The 24,038-nt window shown below is 44.3% G+C and overlaps 1 protein-coding gene across 1 annotated transcript; it reads right to left on the reverse strand.

The window, feature by feature from the left end:
- Positions 1-1,057: 1,057 nt before the first annotated feature.
- LOC134586340 (uncharacterized) lies at positions 1,058-6,880 on the reverse strand. The gene is made up of 2 exons (XM_063441809.1): positions 6,832-6,880; positions 1,058-2,346 (listed from the first exon to the last, which is right to left on the reverse strand). The coding sequence occupies exons 1-2, from the start codon at positions 6,878-6,880 to the stop codon at positions 1,058-1,060; spliced, it is 1,338 nt and encodes a 445-aa protein (XP_063297879.1).
- Between the last annotated feature and the right edge of the window lie 17,158 nt (positions 6,881-24,038).

Below are 24,038 nucleotides of genomic sequence, written 5' to 3' on the forward strand. Positions count from 1 at the left end.
TTGAGGTGTGCCGAAACCGACGTACGGGTTGGCCTGTAAATAAAGAGGGCAAAAAGAGAATTTATATTCCACACTTTATTACGTATGCACATATATCATTAACAACGGATTCATCATTTAGCCAACTGTGTGAACGCAAGCCTCAATTCTTTCTCTGGTTGTGGTATGTAACGATGGTATGCCGAAGATTTCCACCGTCCAAGCCTTTTAATAATGTGAACTGGTATGTTTTGGCTGGAGGCGGATGTGGCTGCTCCGATACGAAATGAGTGGCCAGTATAGGCTGCGGGATCGAACCCGATTCTTGTGAACAGTAATCTAACGTATTTGACGAACTTTGAGGTAGTCAATGGTTGACCGTGTATGGTGAGGAGAGGAGCTTGTTTAGGCTGGTCCACTCTACCTGCCATGTATATATTGAACAAGTGTACGGGGCACCACTGATTGCCGGTTGGGTAGAACTGAATGTCAAGAGGTGGTCCTACTTGATTGGTTTTTGACTGTTTTAACGATAAGGTGTAGTGATCACCTATTTTGTTTAGGTGTGATATACGCAGCATTTTTTCCTTGTTATTGATATTATTAAGTGTGAGTTTGTTAGGACGCATAAACCCATAAAAGGCCAAGTATATGGCTGTTTTAAGTGTGTTGTTGGTTTGACTGTCGAAGGGTTTGGTGTCTAACATGTCTGATAAGGCCCTGAATTTTTCTGCGTCAATTGGTAACCGTGTAGTGGGTTTAGGGCTGTCTAGGCGTTGTATGCCTTTTAGCATGTTTTTTATGGGATGTGCGGACAGGAAGTTTTTTATACCAGGATATGTGTTACTTACATAATGCTGTATTCCTGTTAAATAAAGTTTTATGGTGTTGTGTGCCAGTTTCAAATTAAGATGGCAAAAAGAGGTGAATGCCACTAAGGTACTTAAACAGTAATGATTCGTGATACCATATTCGGAAATGAACTTATGCAGTAAGATTAAGGCATGGTTGTATGTGCGTCTGGTGTTTGGGGATAGTGAGGCTTGTATTAGTGTTTTCCCATGTTCCATGATTGTTTTTAGTCCAGGATGAGGTCTCTGAACTGCGGTGCCTTGCTTGGCCAAACCTCCGCTGTTGGGTGTAGCTCTCTGAAGACCTGCAATTTTGAACGGGATAGTGCGTCAGCTGCTGTATTTTGGTGACCTGGTATGTGTATGCAAGTCAGGAAAAAATTGTGTGTGGCTGCCAACCATGTAAGTCTCCTGACCAGGCTCATGATGATTAGTGATGAAGACCTGCCTTTGTTCAGAATCTCGCAAGCCGCTGTATTGTCGGAGTAGCATTTGACAGCTTTACCACCCCATAAGTAGCCCCAGACTTTTGCTGCTGCCACTATGGGGTAGATTTCAAAAAGTGCCGAAGTTTTAGTAAATGCGGGTAAGCCTATTGCTTCGCTAGGCCAAGCATCCCTTAACCATCTATTCTCGAAGATGGCTGCGAACCCTGTTTGACCTGCGGCATCTGTCCATAACACTGGGGACTCTAATGTTAGTGGTGGGATGAACAAATTCCTCCCATTCCAGTCTGACAGGAAATGGTGCCACATAGTCAGATCTGCCCTAGCCTGACTGTCCAGTGTAACCCTGCTGTCATCGTTGGGTAAATCGGGTAATAACCTGAGGAGACGTGATATGAAGGCTCGTCCCTGTGGTATTATTCTCATGGCGAAGTTCAGAGAACCCAGGAGTGACTGAAGATCCTTCCTCGACGTTGTGCCGTTATCGAGAAATGACCCGATCTCTACCCGGATTCTCTGAACCTTGTCTGCTGGCAGGCTGGCTTGCATGGCTGCTGAATCTAAATCAATACCTAGGAAGGTTAACTTGGTGGTGGGTCCCACAGTCTTGTTCTCGGCCACGGGTACGCCTAATGTCTTGAATAATGCCACCGTCTTGTTAATGCTGTGTGGTATCGTGTCTTGTTTCTCTACTGTAAGGAAGTCGTCCAGATAGTGTATCACCACTGGACAACAGCAGATATTCAGCAGTAGCCAACACAGTGTCTCTGCAAAAATGTCAAATAATTTGGGGCTACTTTTAGCCCCAAATGTCAGTCGGTTAGCGAAATAGTATAATCCCTTCCACCAAACTCCATGCAAATGCCATAGAGAGGGGTGCAGAGGGAGCAGTTTAAATGCATTAGAAATGTCAGTTTTACTTAGCCACGCTGCCCTTCCTGCTTCCAGAATGGCCTGTATTGCATTATCGACTGTGGCGTACTGTAATGAAAACTCGGATGAAGGTATGAGTGAGTTTAGGCTTGGTGTGGTGCTTGAATGAGGTGCTGACAAATCAATAATCAAACGTGCTTTATTGTTGTGGGGCAACCGGAAGTGACCAAGCGTTGTCAGCAAGGTATGAAGGTGAGTAGTGGATTTAAATAGGCCGGCTGCAACCCCTCCCACAACTCCAGGCTCCGCCTTCTCATATATATATATATATATATATATATATATATACACCCTACATAGCGCAATGACTTATGGGGCTGGCATAGATTGTTTTCCAGGGCTGCTTCATATCCCCAGTCCGGCACTGATTGTCAATGGTGTAGGGATACATAAAAAAAAATAATTTAAAAAATCAAGGCAAGTGGTGATAAAGTTAAAAAGTGATTACCACCAAAATTATAAATGACAAAACATTGTCTCTGAATTTGAAGCAATTACAAATTTGCTTAACAGACTTTTTCAAGTTTGCTAAATAAAGACATGAATGACACCATCCTTAATGCAGTCATGGCCATGGAAATGAAATATAGTTCCTCCCCCCCCCCCCCCCTTGTATGCAGCATATTACTGCTTGTTGACAATACGTCTCTATTTTAAACCGGAACATTTTACCGTGTGGATTGTAGCCTGTTGAAAGCTATTCAGTTCCACCTGCTGGCCAGAAACTATCATACAGCTATTGTGATTGCACAAGAGTGGTATTATATTTTTTATAAATAAATACATTTTTGGAAATAATATAAAATGTGACCCAATGATATATTAGATTTAATAAATGTTGGATAACAAGGAATTAGATTTGACACAGAATAACTTGCAGATGAGCATTTCTATATTTACATTCCAAGTCATTGGAAGCGGGGGTATTGAAAGTGTGAAAGGTGTGTATATATATATATATATATATATATATATATATATATTAAGGTTCAAACCTTCTAGTAACATGCTACTAGTTAGGACTATAAGTTACTCATGCACATCCTAATTAGCTACTCACACACAAATATATATATATAAATGTAAAAAAAACCTGCACTCCAACCAAAAACAATGAAAGGTACCTGGTGCTCTGGTGGCTGAATCATAGACAAAGGAAAGATACTGGCACTCAAAGGATTTTCCAATTCAATAAATCTTCTTTTATTATGAATGATACTTAGGGGAGCTGAAACGTTGATGTATCATTCATAATAAAAGAAGATTTATTGACTTGGAAAATCCTTTGAGTGCCGGTATCTTTCCTTTGTCTATATATATACAAACATATACAAACAGACATACACTTTTCAACATGCATGCATACAGATACATGTACGGGACTGCAGTACAGACAACCCTCAGTACCCGTCCACAACACTGCCCTGATTGTATTGTGGCAGTCATACATCCCTTCCTACTTCTCCTTTGGTGAAATTTGGTTTGCAATAATTTGCAGAAATGCACACACACATACAAAACACGACTCAAATACACTCGAAACAGACAAACAAACACTCACTGAGTCACACACAAAACATACACAACTACAAATTCAGGTACACACACCATGCATGGTCGCTCATGAGAAAGGATCAATGAAAACATAAAATCTATATTTATCTGAAAATTACACCATGGAATGAAATATTGAAAACATTGAGATGCAATTGAGATTTTCTTTTATATCGATATTATAGATTTAGTAGATGCAATCATAATACAGTCCAGACAAGAAAAAAATGGGGCAAACAGTGAAAATTAATGTTATTTAATTTCTAGTTTATTTGTATGGTTTCTCTATGCTGACTGCCATGTGCAAATGAGGAGCTTGTAACCATGACTAACAGAGAGCTAAGACAGAGGTGGACAGTTACAGGTTAAAGAGATGTGGATTTCTGTTTCGTTTTATTTTGAACCCATCGCCAATACTACTTTCAGATATAGTAATAAATACATTTATTATTGACCCTCCTTGGAAGTAAATACCAAATGACCTCATAATTCCGCCTGCTCCTTGGTCCAACATTTTGCACCTTCGTACTGTGGTGTAGCAGATAGAGAAGGGATGGGGTTGTGCTTTCCTAGCGCAGCCCTAGGTTTCATGCGACTCAATGTGAACAGTAAAATAATAAGTACCTGCAACTATGTATCATTCGTACCACCCGCACCAAAGCATGAGGGAGCAGGGAGACATATGTGTGTAGCAAGGAATACTCTGTATAATGCTGACTGAACCTGAAAGCAAAATACTCACCAGTTTTATATGACATGCACTTTATTATCACTCACTAACTGAGTGTGGAAATAGAAATGCGGAAGCCTGTTTTTGTCACAAATTAGTGATATTTTCTTCCCTTAAAGTAAAATGGTCACCATTTGTTATTATTGCTGACAATAAAAGATTTTAAGTAATATAGTTTAATATAACCTTGCAATTCATTATTTTGATATATTGATACATGTTAATAACTCGTTCCAGAGAATCTTCTGACTTGATCTGTGTTGGTTTCCATCTTTCTTGCATCATGGTCAGAAGCACCACCTGTCTGTTGACCATGCACAAATCGAAGGTTTAAAATAATTTCAATAAAAATTTTCAATAAAAAAATGAGTAATAAAAAAAATAATAATTTCAGTGTGGACTTTTGAGGTACCAGCCATTTGTGTATGATGTCATGATTCGAGGAAGCAGACTGTTTACCTGGAAGGGTTTTGGTCAGTTAAAGACCAAAAAAAATCTGTTTAGTGGATATTGTGGCGAAAGTAACCTCGCCACTGGTTTCTGGAGGGGCCTGTTTGCCAGCCTCCTGCCCTGGGACTATGGTCCTGTTGTGAACTTTGGGCTAAAAACACGATTCATGCCTTTTCCCTGCTATGGTGCTTAACGAATGGATTGGGCTTATAGTGTTCGTGTACCAAACAAACTGTCGAACAGCCGGACCATCCGCAAGTAGAGTATGTAGTCTGTTAACCTCCCAGAAGCTGTGGTTAACCGCAGCTTAATTGACGAATGGCTGGGTGTTCGCCGTTCATATAAACATGATTGTATGTCCTGTGCCCAACAAGGTCAACCCTCAATCTAGAGTCTTGTCTCTTATTGGGGGAGAATTGCTATATCACTACAAGGGATTGCTATGATCATCATACTCCCTTGAATAATCACTAGCTCTTGTAATCACTAGCTCCTAAAGGAAGAGAGGTTCACCCACTGGAACCTGGAGCCTTGTCGTAGGTCCAGGGTGGGTAGGAGACTCAGTTCATGAGGTCTGCAGTACTTATGTTGTCTGGAGAAGTGCTTGGAGCACTCGGTAAGCACTAGGAGCATCCGTCAGCGGAGGTACCCAACCAGAGTACAGGAAGCTCTGTTACAGATACACACCCAATGAAAGCATTTATGTATTTAATTATGGATATTTTTTTTTCATTGGGGGTAAAACAGCTTGCAAAAGGGGCAGATCTCTTGTCTGAACTCTTCGAAAATCCTACCCTTCTATCTCCACCAAGACTTTCTGTGGCTGTCCAATCACAGACTTCCCAATGCAGCTTAATTAAAAGTCTTTGCAAGGCAGGTGCTCTGGTCAATTGCATCTTCATGGGTTTAGCTCCACCGAGTAAAAGGACCAGTTGTCTGATTGACAGCCAGGTGATGAAACAATGTTACTGTATTAAAGTGTCAATTTCTATTGAAATCTGCTCTATTTGAAAAAAGATTACACACTTTTCAAACAAAAAGCACTTCAGCTATGAAGGTGTTCTAGGTGTGTGGAGTGTTCCTTTTAAGTTCTGCACGGGTGATTTATAGGTGATTTTCAATATTTATTCAAATATGTAATTGGTTATGGTGTAAGTGGTGGTGCCGCTCATGTAGGGCAAAGGAAACCAGCAGATGCTTTAAAAGACTACTAATCCAGGGACTATATACATGTATTTGTTAATTTGAAAAAATAATAAATCCATTCACAGACTGTTGGAGCTTTCTCTGTTTTTCAACGACTAAGATAAATGCCTTAGCTATATTAAATTAAGCTTTAGATGAATTTATTGTTTTTAGAGAAAAGTTATGTAATATGGTGGAATAAGATGGCAACTACTGAATCAGAAAAAGAATTCCCTGCAGTCCTCTTTGAAAGGTGAAAGGATGCCAAACCAGAAAGTTGTCAATTGTGGACTATGCATCTAAATATAGAGGAAACACATTTCTGGAGTGGCACCTTACCACAATCAGATATGGTGAGAAGATAGAATAGAGATTTAATGGATTTGTGCCATCTAGTGAGATTATGACAGGATGATTCTTGAAATTTAGAGGCAATAGAACACATTGTATGCAGTCTTTGCCAGATAAAATGATTGGCTCATCAGATTCTAACTGTTTAATAAAATATGGATGGGAGATGTTCATGTCACTTAAGAGAGACAAGTATATTTGGGACAATAGATTTTGTGGGATGCTGGGTCTGTACATGAACTTTCAAAGAGTGTTAAGGGTCAGACACTAGCAGAGGTAAAGTTGAGACAGTGAAGGAAATGGAGTAATTGAGCATGTTGGAATTGAGTCAAGGGGGTATTTCTGTTCTTACCCAAGAGCCTTAGGTGCAAGGTGAAGCTTGTGGTGCACACATTGAGCATGCTTGCTAAGAATGTCTGTGACTGATAGTTTCTTCACACATGATTTTCTCTTACAGTGAATACATTGTGGAAATGCTAAACATGTGAATATTAACTATTCCATGTGTAAACATTGGTGCTGAGATTACTTTATTGCATGACATTTTAAGTACATCACTGGCGGTTAAAGGGAAACTCCAGTGCCAGGAAAACGATCCGTTTTCCTGGCACTGGAGGGTCCCTCTCCCTCCCACCCCCCAATCCCCAGTTGCTGAAGGGGTGAAAACCCCTTCAGTGACTTACCAGAGGCAGCGACAGGTCCCACGTCGCTGCTTCCTCCTCCCCCGCCGCTCCTCCTTCTGCTTACGTCGGCCGGTGGGCGAGACTGATCTCGCCTGCCGGCCGAGGAGACCTAATGCGCATGCGCGGTAATGCCGCGCATGCGCATTAGCGCACCCCATAGGAAAGCATTGAAAATGAATTTCAATGCTTCCCTATGGTGAATAGAGCGACGCTGGAGGTCCTCACACAGCGTGAGGACATCCAGCGACGCTCTAGCACAGAAAACCTGTGCTAGAAACCAGGAAGTTCCCTCTAGTGGCTGTCTAATAGACAGCCACTAGGGGAGGACTTAACCCTGCAAGGTAATTATTGCAGTTTAAAAAAAAAAAAAACTGCAATAATTACACTTGCAGGGTTAAGGGTAGTGGGAGTTGGCATCCAGACCACTACAATGAGCAGAAGTGGTCTGGGTGCCTGGAGTGTCCCTTTAAGGGTCCTTTTTTTACAATGTGCTTTACTTTGGCGCTGTTCCTCCATTTAATTTTAAAAGTCCAGTTCTCCCCACAGTCTGACTCCTCTCTGCTGCTATGCATTAGCCCAAGCAGTGGTGGATAACAGTGATCAGCTGAGGACTTCAGCTGGCTTCTCTCAGCCTATCCCATTAATGCATTGCTGCATGATTTGGTATGGCTATAGTCTTGTGCAGAGGTAGGCAGCCTTCGGCACACCCGATGTTAAGGACTACATCCCCCTTGATGCTTTGCTAGTTATATGGCTGTAAGAGCATTATGAGAGATGCATCTGGTGTGCAGAAGGATGCCTACTCCTGGTCTAGTGTAATGTCCACTTTAGCCGTACTGCTGACTGCAGGCTCCAGTAGACCCAGTTCATTGTTAAAACATTCAAAAATCTCGCCACATTGTGTTGGAGGAGCCTGGTTGCCCGCCTGCTGCCTTTGGACTATGGGCCAGACTGTAAAATACTTATTTGCCCTGCAGAAAGGCTTATTCGTGCCTTTTCTGCCGGGGTGTTCGGTAGATTGTATCTACCGAACAAACTACCGATTGCCAGGCCACTCGGGAGCTGGAGTGTGCCCTCAATTTACCTCCGTGAAGCTGCGGTTAACCGCAGCTTAATTGACTAATCCAGGGTGGTCTTTGTTCGTCGACCGAACACGTGGCGGCGGCCATTTTACAAGTACCGTACGGCCAGCGGTGTTCGGCACCTAACTTATGGAACTATAAACGGACACTTATTTGCACGAACACCGCTGAGCCGTCCGTCTCCTGGTTCCTGTTCGGGGGGGATGTAGCCGAACAGCCGTTCATTCGGTATTTTTATGTGAACTGTGGTAACCCAGATAGCTTGCCATGGAGCCTATTCGTGTGATTAAAGACTTTGGCTCCATGGCGATTAAACTGTATTCGTGTAGTCTGGGTGCCATTCACCTAATAATGTGCACCCAGACCTGAGCTATTTGGGGATATGTAACATGTCCATATTTAATGTGTAACAAGTGACTGTATATATTTTAAAGCATATTCTGTATTTAGGTCCCCACATGTGTAATGGAGGTTTGTCTTTGTCCTAGGAGATAATTGGATTACTTCACCAATTATCTCCAGGAAACCAGGATGCATTGTGGGGATGTTTTTCTTCTGTTTGTCCTGAAATGCTAAATGTCTGTCTTTTGTTACAGTCTTCCATCTGGTCCCCTAGGGGAGTGTCCACCAGGTGGGAGACCTGCATAAATACAGGGGCAGGTAGCCCTGAATAAACAGACCACTGCTTGACCCTCAACACGGAGCCTTGTCTAGTTCTTGGGGGGATTCACTGTATGCTGCTGGATATTGACTGCTAGGAGTGTAAGCTGATGTCTGCTTTTCCTGTTTGTCTGTTAGCAGCTATTCGTGAGGTTCCAGCTTGGAGTGCTATCTTATTCCCTGGTATGCAGTTCGGGAGTTTGATGCATTCGCCTATATCCAATTCGTGCGTTTTGGTGCTTTTACAGTAGCTGTGCCTTTTTGTGAAAAGGGGATTATCGCCTAAACGGATTTTTCCCCTTTTATGCTGAAACGGTCCGTAACAATTGGTGGCAAGCGGCGGGATCGTTCCTACAGCCAGAAGGACAGCTACAGGAGACACCATTGCTCTGGATTTTACAATTTGACAGCACCAGCATGGAACCAGCAGTAGAGCTCGATGAGGGTGCCATGGAGAACCGAGATACAGTCCGTAGAGGCATCTGGTACCAGGCACTGGGCATTGTGGAATACCAACAGGGTAAGAGACTTCCCAAGGAAGATCAGCGTTTGCAGAAGCGACTAGCCCTGTGGATGCCCTTCCTGGGAGAGCAGCCCAGGGAGGAATGGGTAAAAGAATTGGAGCTCCGGGTATGGCAGGAGATGTGGCTGGAGGATGCCTACCAGGCGCTTTGGTGGTATGTTGCACAGTACCTGCCCTGGACAGCCGAGCATGACAAGCCAGAGGGAGAGGAGTTTGATGGTCCTGGCTTGTTATGGGGGTCCTTTTCAGAGCTTGAATTTGGGAGCCCTACACAAGACCGGTTCAGTGATCTCTTGGGGTGGAGGGAGAGCAGGTATGACTGGGATGACACTCATGAAATTGAGCAAGACCTGGTCCACCTGGTGACCCGGGAGATGGAGCTAGAACAGGACTACCAACAGCTGTTCCAATATTATGAGAAGGCTCAGCAGGAGAGCAGCAGGACAGACCCAGAGCCAGACCCATTCAGAGGGGATGAGATAGTACAGTTTTACTGGGAAGAACCCCAGGTGGCCAGTGGAGATGGGACCGAGGTCTCTCCACCGGTCCTGCAGGGAATTGGGAGCCCAGTCTCCATTCCCCAGCGGCAGTGTAAAGTGCAGGGAGAGGAGAGCAGTGTCCTCCCTCCCCAGCGGCAGGCTGAGTTACAGGGGGCAGAGGTAGTTGTTCCTGCCCCCCAGCAGCAGAGTGATATGCCAGGAGGGCAATGTGAAGTGCAGGGAGAGGAGAGCAGCCTACTCCCTCCCCAGCGGCAGGCTGAGTTACAGGGGGCAGAGGTAGTTGTTCCTGCCCCCCAGCAGCAGAGTGATATGCCAGGAGGGCAATGTGAAGTGCAGGGAGAGGAGAGCAGCCTCCTCCCTCCCCAGCGGCAGGCTGAGTTACAGGGGGCAGAGGTAGTTGTTCCTGCCCCCCAGCAGCAGAGTGATATGCCAGGAGGGCAATGTGAAGTGCAGGGAGAGGAGAGCAACAGCCTCCCTCCCCAGCGGCAGCGTGATTTTTCGGGAATTGGGAGCCCAGTCTCCAGTCCCCAGCGGCAGTGTGATGTACCGGGAATTGGGAGCCCAGTCCCCTTTCCCCAGCAGCAGGACTCTGTATTGGGAGGAGAGACAGTCGGTCTCCCTCCACAAAGACTAGAAGTATGTATGGGAGAGGAGATTGTTACCACCTCTCCCCAGCGGCGGATCATCAATGGGCAGAGTGTTCTATCGGGAGAGGAGCTTGTTACCCCCTCTCCCCAGCGGCAGTTTAATGTACCAGGGGGAGACTGTAAACCCCCCACCGGTGCAGATGGGACCGTGGTCTCTGCACTCACCACACAGGGGGTAGGGACGGTCGGTCCTACCCCCCCACGACAGAGCTGTGTATCCAAGGGGGAGACAGTCCGTCTCCAGCAACCAGGCTCCAACCAGACTACTCCGGTGATAGTGCTGGCACCAGGACAGAGTACCGCTGGTCTCTGCCCACTCAGCAACCCACCAAGGCAGCTTACCGGTCCCCCACACAGCCGTGGTGAGGCACCTGGACATGGACAAGATTCTCCTCTACCCAGGTGTAGTAACCATTTATTGTGGGTGGGCTGTACAGTTTTTTCTGCTTTGTGGGTGGGTTGCTGGACTAACAAGGGCACTGACCGGCAGGAGGTCAGGTACCCTGTTAGTCTTTTTGGAAAGGGGGAGAGATGTGACGAAACCAATCTCGCCACATTGTGTTGGAGGAGCCTGGTTGCCCGCCTGCTGCCTTTGGACTATGGGTCAGACTGTAAAATACTTATTTGCCCTGCAGAAAGGCTTACTACCGATTGCCAGGCCACCCGGGAGCTGGAGTGTGCCCTCAATTTACCTCCGTGAAGCTGCGGTTAACCGCAGCTTAATTGACTAATCCAGGGTGGTCTTTGTTCGTCGACCGAACACGTGGCGGCTGCCATTTTACATGTACCGTATGGCCATACATAAAACATAAAAGCTGCAAACCACAGAGCTAGAACCAAACAATATTTTTCATTAACAAATGGAGATGATTAAATAAATTGAAATAGTAGAATTATCCTCCAACACAATGAATATTCCAAATTCAAGGAAAGGTCCAGGTCTGGAAAGAAAAACAAAAATATAGTGGTATCTTAGAGAAAAATGCATTTCTTTAAATAAACAAATATAAACTTAGAGAATAACAATATCAGGAGCAAATGCCCACGCGTGCTATAAACGAGTACATAGGGGATTGCAAAAAACAAACAAAACAGAGCACAAGAGACTACTGAGAATGAACTACAACTCAGAAAGCTTTTATTCATAATTAGAAAGAAACAAAGGTGGTCAAAGGAAGCTACCATAACAGAAGGTATAAAAAAGAAATTAGAAAGAAAATAAAGAAACAATCTTCTCCAGGCCAGAGAGTAAAGGATTAATATGCAAATCCGTGTTATTAATAAAATCATGACTTTATGTCACGATAATAGTATAGTCTAGTAATTTTATTAAGTTGACTCTTTAGTCACCCAGACCACTCACTTCATCTCAATAAAGTTATATAACGGGGTGTCTGAGAAAAGCCTGGGTTCCGAATACTTAACTGAGGGAGCAGCAAAGAAAATGGAAGATGGTGGATTGCCTCAGACATTTATAGCCCTTGGTCTGATATGATTGGCTGATTTGTTACTATGATGTTGTTTTAACTTTGTTCATGTGTTCTGTACCTTTCTTTTCTTTGTACCTTAGGGACATAAAGAAATAAAGCAGCATCACTTGTTTGCTCACTTTAGGGACACTTTCTCACTATGGGTATTTAGACCCTTGCAGGTTAATTATTATTTTTTTCACTTTATACAGTGCCGTTCCCACAGTGAATGCGATGGCACACTAGGCAGTACTTGTCTTTTGTAGATTGAGTTATAGATTAGAACACCCTCGAAGGTGTTTGGAGGATACTAGGGACTAGCGCATAGCTTTTCTTTTTTACAAAGAAATTAGAGGAGCTTTTTGCAGTCCTCTAATGTATACCTCCCTCTGGACATAACTCACACTAAGGGGTTACTTTAATTGCGCTATTGATTGCATCATTGTAGCTATAACCCCCTCCCCTCTTTCATTTTTACTGTCCAAGTGTATTTATGGGAATTTTTTTGTTTGCCCATAACGGGAGACTTTCAGTTGGTGATATCTTGCTATTAATAAGGATCTAATCAAGACACTTGTCAGGTGACTACTTTGCAGGAGCACCAGTATATAAGACATTAGGGAGCCTTTTCTTTTTTTGCTACCCTTCTCTCTTCCCAATATATATACATCGCATTACTGAAGGGCTTTGTAGGTACAGACCTCCAAGTTGTCCAACATATATAATTTTTTGCCAGTAAAAAATACTTTTAATTCATACATTTACCTGGGTACAAGCCCTTCGGTGGACTGGCACCACCTCCTGACCACAATTTTTGTCTATTATTCTCAGAACACCTCTTCTTTCATCTATGTAGGGGTCTGGGATCACTAGGCAATTTATTTTTAATGGGAGCCTCTGTGTTTTTAATAAAATTGCTTTCCTGGACAAACAACAAAAAGTGTATCATGAACAAATGGAAACAGATTAATTTAAACTTTTAAAATTCCTCTAATCTGTTCTGTGTCAAACCAATTTTATTAGTTTACACAGGAAAATATATTTGGAAGTCAGTATATTTCATACTATACACAGTTAACAAATACAAGCGTACCTAAGTGCTGTAATGCACATGATAGGAATTCACATGTCTGTTTATTTAGAATTAAACTCTGCTTTATACCACGTAAAAGGCTGTGTGTGTCATGCGGGATAATTAAATTATTTTCCTATGTGTATAGAACATTATATATTTCAATGCCTTACTGGAATCTGCAATTTGTTTGAGTGCCATGTTTAAATTCTTTGTTAGTATAACCCTCATTTAGAACATACTAGATAAAAATAAACGTTAACAAAAACTAACAAACTTGGCTTCTGAGTTTCATGCACAATGCGTTACAAGTGACGTACAGCAACTTAGTGCTGTTATTGTAGCAATAACACTAATTGATATATTTTACAGCTCCATAGTAATATATTAACCATTTCCATTCCAATATATATGTTAATTACTAAATCAGTAATCGTTGGGAATTAACCTGGGGATCACAAAGTGTTGTCCAAAATAGCTGAGCTAGAAAACCAGATGAGTTGAAGAATATTTCAAGTTTATTTGATTTTTTCCACCTGTTCATTCCTCTCTCTGCAGTAATATGGTAGATCTAATATCTAGCAGTTCTATTTCAGTTTTTTTGTTTGTCATTTTTTTTCGTGGTCTGGTTGATTTGCTATTTTGCCTATTCTTGAGACCTTAAGGGAAACTATAGTTTTCCTGGCACTATTGCCCCCCTCTCCATCAAGACCCCCCCCCCCCCCCCCTTCCCTCCTGTGGTGCAGAAGGGGTTAAAAACTCAGGTCAGGTGCCGATGTCGCTTAATACTGGTTCGGATCCGCCTTCTCTCTCCTGCGCATTTGGATTTCCCATAGGGAAGCATTATTCAATGCTTTCCTATGGGGTTTTGGGTGACGCTGGACATCCCCATGCATAAGTTGCCTAACAGCCGGGAATTCCCTCTAGTGGCTGTCTGGTAGAGAGGTGTAGCGGACCACGGGTAACCCGACCAGTTACCTCCGCTAATTCATTCACTCAGCCACTCTGGAACCATTAAAACCTGCAGACATGCATTCCCCCAGTAACCAGATGAAACATAGTCCTGGGAGTCAACTGAGTTTATTCAGGCCACACACGGCTTTTATGCACAGACACCCAAAATGGGGTCTCCAACACACAAATACAGTGGTTTCAATCCCACGATTGTTTGTGCCTGAGAGCTGATTGCATTAGAAAAATATATAATCCAATTATCTCTCAGGTACGAAAAATCTCCACAAAATATACAGTACCCCAAAAATGTCCCCACCATACTCAGGAACCCAGAGTGCCCCAAAGTGCATCCCCAGATAGTCCCGATCTAAGTGTATAACATATCCAAATATCACTCAGATTGGTTCGGTGAAACGGGGATGCCATCGAGGTAAAATTTTGACCAGCCGGACACGAGGTGGTAGCCCAAAACAGTTCCAGGGAAATAGATGTCCTGGTCGATCTCTGTTCGGGGGTTCCTGTGTGAACACCATGCAAGGGAATCTCTTAGTTTAAGGATACAAATGCTCCCCCTGTTCGATAATTCATATCTCCCAAACTTCATAGTTACATGAAGTTTGTAACATCGCTGGCCCTTCTAATGCTGCAGCCAAGGATACAATGCACACGTCCATAGGTCGTTCTATCAAATGTACCTACCAGTGAAAATCCCCTATTTGATAGAACACCGGTCACCATCAATGCAGAGTAGGCACCTACCTGCCCAAAACGGCAGGCGCCTACTCTGCTTCCGTGTCTGGAGGACAGAGGGGAGGGCTCTAGGAAGCAGCTCTCCTGTCCAATCTGTGTGGAGCGTTGCCGCGCGTTACCATGGCAATGCTCCACACAGCATCGCGCGGGAGGACAGGAGAGCTGCAGGACCTGTCCCTCCTACCACCACCGGACCACCAGGGATTTCTGTGGCCCCCCTCCTTCACAAAAGGTAAGAAGAAGGGAGGGGGGGGGGCACAGATTGTATTATTATTATTATATATTTATTATATATATTTGCAGAAGCACCCCCCACACACACACAGCAGCCCCCCCACACACACAGCAGCCCCCCCACACACAGCACCCCCCCCCCCCACACACAGCACCCCCCTCACACAGACAGAGCACCCCCTCACACACAGCACCCCCTCCCACCTACACACAGCATCCCCTCCCACCCACACAGTACCCCTCAGAGACACACAGCACTCCACACACACAGTGCACCCCCCCCCACACACACAGCACTACACACACACTCTGCACCCGTACACACATACACTGCACCCCTTGATGCAGTATGTGTGTGTGTTTGTGTGTATGTATTCAACAGACTGTGTGTATGTATTCAGCAGTCTGTGTGTACTCAGCATTCTGTCTGTGTGTGTGTGTGTTTATTCAAAAGTCTGTCTGTGTATTCAGCAGTGTGTGTATTCAGCAGTCTTTATGTATTCAGCAGTCTGTGTGTGTGTATTTAGCGGACTGTGTGTGTGTCGGTGCGTGAATGTGTTCAGCAGTCTGTGTGTGAATGTGTTCAGCAGTCTGTGTGTGTGAATGTGTTCAGCAGTCTGTGTGTGAATGTGTTCAGCAGTCTGTGTGTGTGGATGTGTTCAGCAGTCTGTGTGTGTGTGTGTATGTATTTTATGTATGTATTGCATTTGTTGGATATTCTAATAAATATAAGCCTAATTTTATCTATAATTTACATTTTTATTCCTGTGAGTTGTGTGTAGGCAGGGCCCCAGTGCACTGCTTTGCCCGGGGAACCATAATGTTGTCAAGGTGGCACTGGTAGGTGAAAGGGATGGAGGGCTGCGAGGGAGCACTGACTTACGTGCTGTTCCAGCACTGCTCCCTCTGCTGATGCCGCCCGGAGACAGGAAATTATGTCAATCAGGCACCACCGCCTGATTGAGGTAATTTCCTGTTTCCCAGTGGCATCAGCGGAGGGAGCAGTGCTGGAACAGCATTTAAGTCAGTGCTCCCTCGCACCCACACCCCCACACAGCAGCCCCACCACACACACAGCAGCCCCCCACACACACACAGCATTCTGTCTGTGTGTGTGTGTATTCAACAGTCTGTCTGTGTATTCAGCAGTGTGTGTATTCAGCAGTCTTTATGTATTCAGCAGTCTGTGTGTGTATTTAGCGGAGTGTGTGTACGTATTCAGCAGTCTGTGTGTATGTTTGTGTGTGCGTGTATGCAGCGGACTGTGTGCGTGTATGCAGCGGACTGTGTGCGTGTATGCAGCGGACTGTGTGCATGTCTGCAGCGGACTGTGTGCATGTCTGCAGCGGACTGTGTGTGTGTGTCAGTGTGTATGTATTCAGCAGTCTGTGTGTGTGTCAATGTGTGAATGTGTTCAGCAGTCTGTGTGTGAATGTGTTCAGCAGTCTGTGTGTGTGAATGTGATCAGCAGTCTGTGTGTGAATGTGATCAGCAGTCTGTGTGTGTGGATGTGTTCAGCAGTCTGTGTGTGTGGATGTATTTTATGTATGTATTACACTTGTTGGAGATACTAATAAATATAAGCCTAATTTTATCTATAATTTACATTTTTATTCCTGTGAGTTGTGTGTAGGCAGGGCCCCAATGCACTGCTTTGCCCAGGGGCCCATAATGTTGTTAAGGTGGCACTGGTAGGTGGAAGGGATGGAGGGCTGCGAAGGAGCACTAACTTACGTGCTGTTCCAGCACTGCTCCCTCCGCTGATGCCGCCCGGAGACAGGAAATTACGTCAATCAGGCACCGCCGCCTGATTGACGTAATTTCCTGTTTGCTGGTGGCATCAGCGGGGGGAGCAGTGCTGGAACAGCATTTAAGTCAGTGCTCCCTCGCGCCCACACCCCCTCACAGCAGCGGGAAGGAATCTGATCCACCAGATAGGGAGCTTGGGTGTACTTCAAACCCCCACCCGCACCAAAAAAAACACATTATTTATGTGCTGGTAGGGAGAGGGGGATATGCTGCGGTAGTGAGGGGAAGATGCTGCGGGGAAAAAGGGGAATATACTGGGGGAAGGGGGATATGCTGGGGTAGTGAGGGTACGATGCTGCGGGGAGAGAAGAGGAGATGCTGCGGGGAGAAAAGAGGAGATACTGGGGGAGAAAAAGGAGATGCTGGGGGGAGAAAAGAGGAGATGCTGGGGGAGAAAAGAGGAGATGCTGCAGGGAGAAAAGATGAGATGCTGCGGGGAGAAAAGATGAGATGCTGCGGGAGAAAAGAGGAGATGCTGCGGGGAGAAAAGAGGAGATGCTGGGGGGGGAAGAGGAGATGCTGGGGGAGAAAAGAGGAGATGCTGGGGGAGAGGAGGAGATGATGGGGGAGAGGAGGAGGAGATGCTGGGGGGAGATGAAGAGGAGAATCTGGGAGAAAGGAAGAGGAGAATCTGGGGGAGAGGAAGATGAGAATCTGATGGAGAAGAGGAGGAGATTCTGGGGAAGGATTGGAGAGAAGGGGGGAGAAGGGGAGTGGAATCTTGGGGAGAGGAAGAGAAGAATCTTGGGGAGAGGAAGAGAAGAATCTGGGGGAGAGGAGGAGGAGAATCTGGGGGAGAGGAGAAGAAGACGCTGGGGGAGAAGGGGAGAGGAGGAGATGCTGGAGGGAGAGGAGGGTATGCTGTGGGTGGAGAAGGGTAGATGCTGGGGGAGAGAAGAGGATAATTAGTTTGGACAACTGTACGAGTTTTTTTTTTTATTCTAAACTTAAACCTTAGTATTCAGGTTTAATTGCTGTGTTGGCACTTTGAGGAAAAAAAGTTGGCATGTATTGCAGTTTGGGCACTCGGGCTCAAAAAGGTTCGCCATCACTGCCCTACGGTATTTCAAATGGTGGTATTTTAACACTTTCCACGCACTAATTCTACTACCAGTCTCTGTCAACCTTTTGGGTAGTCATTTTTTGTGTTATTTTTCGCTCACATTGTACTTTAGGCATGGATTCTCAGTTCCTGTTATGTGTTTCTGACAAAGAACACCCCAATATGTGTTCAGCAATATCTCCCGAGTACAAATGTGCCCCCCACATACAGGTTTTGTGGTGTTTTTGAAAGTTACAGGGTCAATATAGGGCTTGCCCAATTCAGTTTGCGAGATTGGTTTGCTGGGTCTGTGTTGCATTTTGAGACCATATGGTAGCCCAGGAATGTGAAATAACCCCATCGTGGCATACCATTTTAAAATGTAGACAACCCAGGTTATTCAAAATGGGGTATTTCCAGTCTTTTGTAGTAGCGACTTAGTCACAAACTCTGGCCAAAGTTAGCGTTTTTATTCATTTTTTATAAAAATAATGTATATACCATATATACTCGAGTATAAGCCGACCCGAATATAAGCCGAGGCCCCTAATTTTACCCCAAAAAACTGGGAAAACTTATTGACTCAAGTATAAGACTAGGGTGGGAGATGCAGCAGCTACTGGTACATTTCTAAATAAAATTAGATCCTAAAAAAATTATATTAATTGAATATTTATTTACAGTGTGTGAATATAATGAATGTAGTGTGTGTGTATGAGTGCAGTGTGTGTGTATGAATGCAGTGTGTGTATGAGTGCAGTGTGTGTATGAGTGCAGTGTGTGTATGAGTGCAGTGTGTATATGAATGCAGTGTGTGTATGAGTGCAGTGTGTGTATGAGTGCAGTGTGTGTATGAGTGCAGTGTGTGTGTGAGATGCAGAGTGTGATGGAGAGCCTTGGTGGGGGGTGGGCATTTTTATTATGATTTTTTAAAATATTATTTTAATATTATTATTTTTTTTTCTTAGTATTTTTTTATTATTATTTTTTTATTATTAATATTTTATTAAATTTTTATTAATTTTTTCGTCCGCCCTCCCTGCTTGTTAACTGGCCAGGGAGGGGGGCTCGCACTCCCTGGTGGTCCAGTGGCAATGGCAGTTCAGTGGAGGGGGGCTGGCAGAGCTGTAACTTACCTCTCCTGCAGCTCCTGTCAGCTCCCTTCTCCTCCGCGCCGGTCCGGTCAGCTCCCCTGTCAGCTCCCAGTGTAAGTCTCGCGAGAGCCGCGCTATGACCCCGCGGCTCTCGCAAGACTTACACTGTGACTTGCAGAGGGAGCTGACTGGACTGGCGCGGAGTAGAAGGGAGCTGACAGGAGCTGCAGGAGAGGTAAGATACATCTCTGCCAGCCCCCTCCTACACATAGAAACATAGAAACATAGAATGTGACGGCAGATAAGAACCATTCGGCCCATCTAGTCTGCCCAATTTTCTAAATACTTTCATTAGTCTCTGGCCTTATCTTATAGTTAGGATAGCATTATGCCTATCCCACGCATTTTTAAACTCCTTTACTGTGTTAACCTCTACCACTTCAGCTGGAAGGCTATTCCATGCATCCACTACCCTCTCAGTACAGTAATACTTCCTGATATTATTTTTAAACCTTTGTCCCTCTAATTTAAGACTATGTCCTCTTGTTGTGGTAGTTTTTCTTCTTTTAAATATAGTCTCTTCCTTTACTGTGTTGATTCCCTTTATGTATTTAAATGTTTCTATCATATCCCCCCTGTCTCGTCTTTCCTCCAAGCTATACATGTTAAGATCCTTTAACCTTTCCTGGTAAGTTTTATCTTGCAATCCATGAACCAGTTTAGTAGCCCTTCTCTGAACTCTCTCTAAGGTATCAATATGTTTCTGAAGATACGGTCTCCAGTACTGCGTACAATACTCCAAGTGAGGTCTCACCAGTGTTCTGTACAATGGCATGAGCACTTCCCTCTTTCTACTGCTAATACCTCTCCCTATACAACCAAGCATTCTGCTAGCATTTATGTGTATATATCTCAAAGTACACTTATAATGAATCATATGTAACGGACCGTTTCAGCACACAAGGGGTTAAAATCCGTTTAGGCGATATTCCCCTTTCAGACACAAAGGCAGCTTCAGTAAAACACCAACCACCCGAACCGCATACAAGGGAATGCTCCAAACTCCCGAACTGGATATAAAATAGCACTCCAAACTCCCGAATAGGAACCTCTTGAATAGCTGCTAGCAGACGAATAGGAAAAGCTTCCAAGCGGCTTACACTCCTAGCAATCAGTCTCTATCAGCATACAGTGAATCCCCCCAAGAATGAGACAAAGCTCTGTGTTGAGGGTCAAGCAGTGGTCTGGTTTATTCAGGGCTACCCGCCCAGTATTTATGCAGGTCTCCCACTTGGTGGACACTCCCCTAGGGGACCAAATGGGAGACTGTATCACAGACAGATATGTATCACATTTCAGACACACAGAGGTAAAACATCCCCACAATGCATCCTAATTACCTCCCTCTATCCTGGGGATAATTGAGAAGTAATCCAATTATCTCCCAGGACAGAGGCAAGACTCCATTATACACGTGGGGACACAAAGACAGTAAAACACCTTAAAATACATAAAGTCACCTTTTTTTTTTTTTTTTTTATTCTTTATTTTTGCAGTGCAGATATTAGTCACAGGCATACATATGGTACCCCAACGGCATTCCATATGCAGGTTTCAAGACATTAGTTACAGTGGGGGTTAGGTAGACAATGCACTTTTTTTTTTTGTATGTATACATATGGTTTGACATCGGGTTGAACATAAACATGGCTTGTAGATAATTTACACGTTTTTGCAATATGACACGCTAAAGTAATTATGCATATAACTTCGAAAATTATAAATGAGCACACTGTTGCTTATATTGAAATATGCAGGTCTCTTATTATACAGGAGGAAAAGAAAAATATGAATAAAAAGGAAAATAGCAGATTAGTCTAACCTTTTACGCTTGTTATAGGCTGAGGCTTCAAACCTTAGCAGTGAGAGCACATTAGCAGTACAAGTATGCATATAGCCGAGTATCGTAAAGTAGTGTGACCTGCTAAAGTGAGCATGCATAGAACCATTGGCTCTACCTGTTAATGGAGTATAACAACTGACACAACTGGGCGAAAAGTAATTACGTGATAAGCATAGTCCAGACAGCAACTGCTGATGATAGCGGGCCTCCAGGATGCTAGGGTGGTATGTCCACTGGGAGTTAAGGTAGCTGGTGCTTTAGCCGATGCCCAGGACAGGGAAGTCTCTCTCATGGTTGCGGTGTGTCTTTTCGATGGTGCCCCTGTGTTGGGGGTCAGCTCCAGCGTTGACCTGTAGCATGTGCAGTCGCACTGCTACCAGGTGAGCAGCGTTGATCGTAGAGGGTAGGGTCATGCTTCGCTGCCTGCCGATTTTAGGGTAGAGTGGGGTGTTTGCGTTTGGTGCTCGTTTGGTGGTCCAGCACCTGTGCTGTTGTGAGTGGGAGCGTGCGCCCGAATAATATGGCGCCATTTCCCGCCTTGAGGATCGCTGATGCTTGTTTTTCCTGATGGCCGCTCTGGAGGCTTGAAGTGGGCGCCTGTAGTGACGACGTCGTGTTGCCGGGCGTATCCATGCAGCCACGGTTTTTATCGCCATGTGATAAGCCATTCCGCGGCTGTACAGCATGTCCCAGAAGCTTGTACAGAGCCGGTCAAAATATCCCAGTGGGTGTGTGGGTGGCTGAGTGTTAGTGCACAGTGTTTGGGGCCTGTGCTGGGCGGCCATCTTGTCTGCGCCGCGTTGATTTGGTGCCCCTGTGTGCTGTGTAGCCGGTGAGTCTGCCCTCCTGCCTTAGCCTTATCAATGAGTCCAGTGAGGACCGGGATATCCCCCACCGGTCCAAAGGGGGGGGGGGGGGTTGCAGGATAGTACGAGGTAGCTTGAGGGCTCTGGCTTCAGGGAGAGCGGCCGCCTCTCCCGAGCTCTTACCCCAGTAGGCCGCACGTGGATTCCTGCTTCCCTAGCTCAGACGGGCTCCGGGGTGGTATCTGTCGGTTCAGTGGTGCACCCCCGACATGGACGGTGCACCCCCGAGGGTCGTTGGGCTACGTAGCCGCCGCTTTTTGCCCCGGTTTCTGCCCGCTGTGCAGGAGCTCGTGCTACACACGTCTGCACGGCTCGGTCATCAGGCTCCGCCCCCCCATAAAGTCACCTTTTATACAAAAAACACAGACATTTCACATATCCCCAGATAGCTGGGATCTGAGCGCACAAAACTACCGAATAGCGCTCAGATCCTATTCACACAGTTCAATTGCCATGGAGCCAAAGTCTTTAATTTCACGAATAGACTCCATGGCATAGCTATCTGGGTTAACACATTCACATAACACAAGTACCGAATGAACATGTGTTCAGTTTAAACTGCACGAAGAAGAACCAGGAGGCTCAGCGGTGTTCGTGCAACTAAGTGTCCGTTTTTAGATCCATGGTGTAAACGCTGAACACCGCTGGCCACTCGGGACTTTTAAATTGGCAGCCGCCACGTGTTCGGTATACGAACAAAGACCACCCTGCTTCGTCAATTAAGCTGCGGTTAACCGCAGCTTCAGGGAGGTAAATTGGCGGCACACTCCAGCTCCCAGGTGGTCGCTCCTTCGGCAGTTTGTTCGGTAGATAAAATCCCCCCAGCCGTGATCGCCGGTCCAGGTAAATCCAGGGCTCCTATTTGCCACGGACAAACTAGGTACATCTCTAGTCCTTAACGTCCGTTATTTGTCAGACGAACCCAGTACGTTCACAGTCATTAAGGAGATATACATAGAATGAAATTATATATATATATATGTGTATTTTGATATATATATATATATATATATATATATATATATATATCTCAAAAAACAGTTAAAATAAAATTACATATATATATATTTTTTTTAAAAAATTTAAAAATATTTTTTACAGTTTTTTTATTATTTTTTATAATAGTATATATACAATATATATAGTTATTATATATATATTTATTGAATAAATACATGTGTAATTCTGCTCTAAGTGTATTTTTATATTAATATATGTATATATTAATAAAAAATACACTTAGTATGATGTTATATATGATATATATATATATATATATATATATATATATATAATAAATACACAAGATCCAGCGCACTCTCCTATCTACTAAACAGCAACTTCAATGTTGACAGATTTTATTAGTTTGTAAAAGTTTTTTTTAAAAACACCTAATCTAGGCAAAACAATGGGGATTTAGTTACATTATATGATCATACATTGCATAAGCCTGCCACAACGTCAATGTACCCCATCTTTGGCAGGTCCTACTCTCACAGTCTAATGTCTGCTCTTATGAGATTAACCACTTACTTGGGAAAAAATTCCATCTGAGGCTCTCTGCAGTACAAGGCTAAATAGGGACCTGAGATGAGGCACCTGTAACAGGGAGGGGTGCAGAACCAAGGAGTTGGCTAGACTCCCAAATATATATAGGAAACATGGGGGGATGGTTGCACTCACCTAAACATGCTTAAATGGGGTGCTGCTGGGGGCCATATTATACAATAAATACACAAGATCCAGCGCACTCTCCTATCTACTAAACAGCAACTTCAATGTTGACAGATTTTATTAGTTTGTAAAAGTTTTTTTTAAAAACACCTAATCTAGGCAAAACAATGGGGATTTAGTTACATTATATGATCATACATTGCATAAGCCTGCCACAACGTCAATGTACCCCATCTTTGGCAGGTCCTACTCTCACAGTCTAATGTCTGCTCTTATGAGATTAACCACTTACTTGGGAAAAAATTCCATCTGAGGCTCTCTGCAGTACAAGGCTAAATAGGGACCTGAGATGAGGCACCTGTAACAGGGAGGGGTGCAGAACCAAGGAGTTGGCTAGACTCCCAAATATATATAGGAAACATGGGGGGATGGTTGCACTCACCTAAACATGCTTAAATGGGGTGCTGCTGGGGGCCATATTATACAATAAATACACAAGATCCAGCGCACTCTCCTATCTACTAAACAGCAACTTCAATGTTGACAGATTTTATTAGTTTGTAAAAGTTTTTTTTAAAAACACCTAATCTAGGCAAA

This window comes from Pelobates fuscus, chromosome 2 (genome assembly GCF_036172605.1).
Source record: "Pelobates fuscus isolate aPelFus1 chromosome 2, aPelFus1.pri, whole genome shotgun sequence".
NCBI classification, from domain to species: Eukaryota; Metazoa; Chordata; class Amphibia; order Anura; family Pelobatidae; genus Pelobates; species Pelobates fuscus.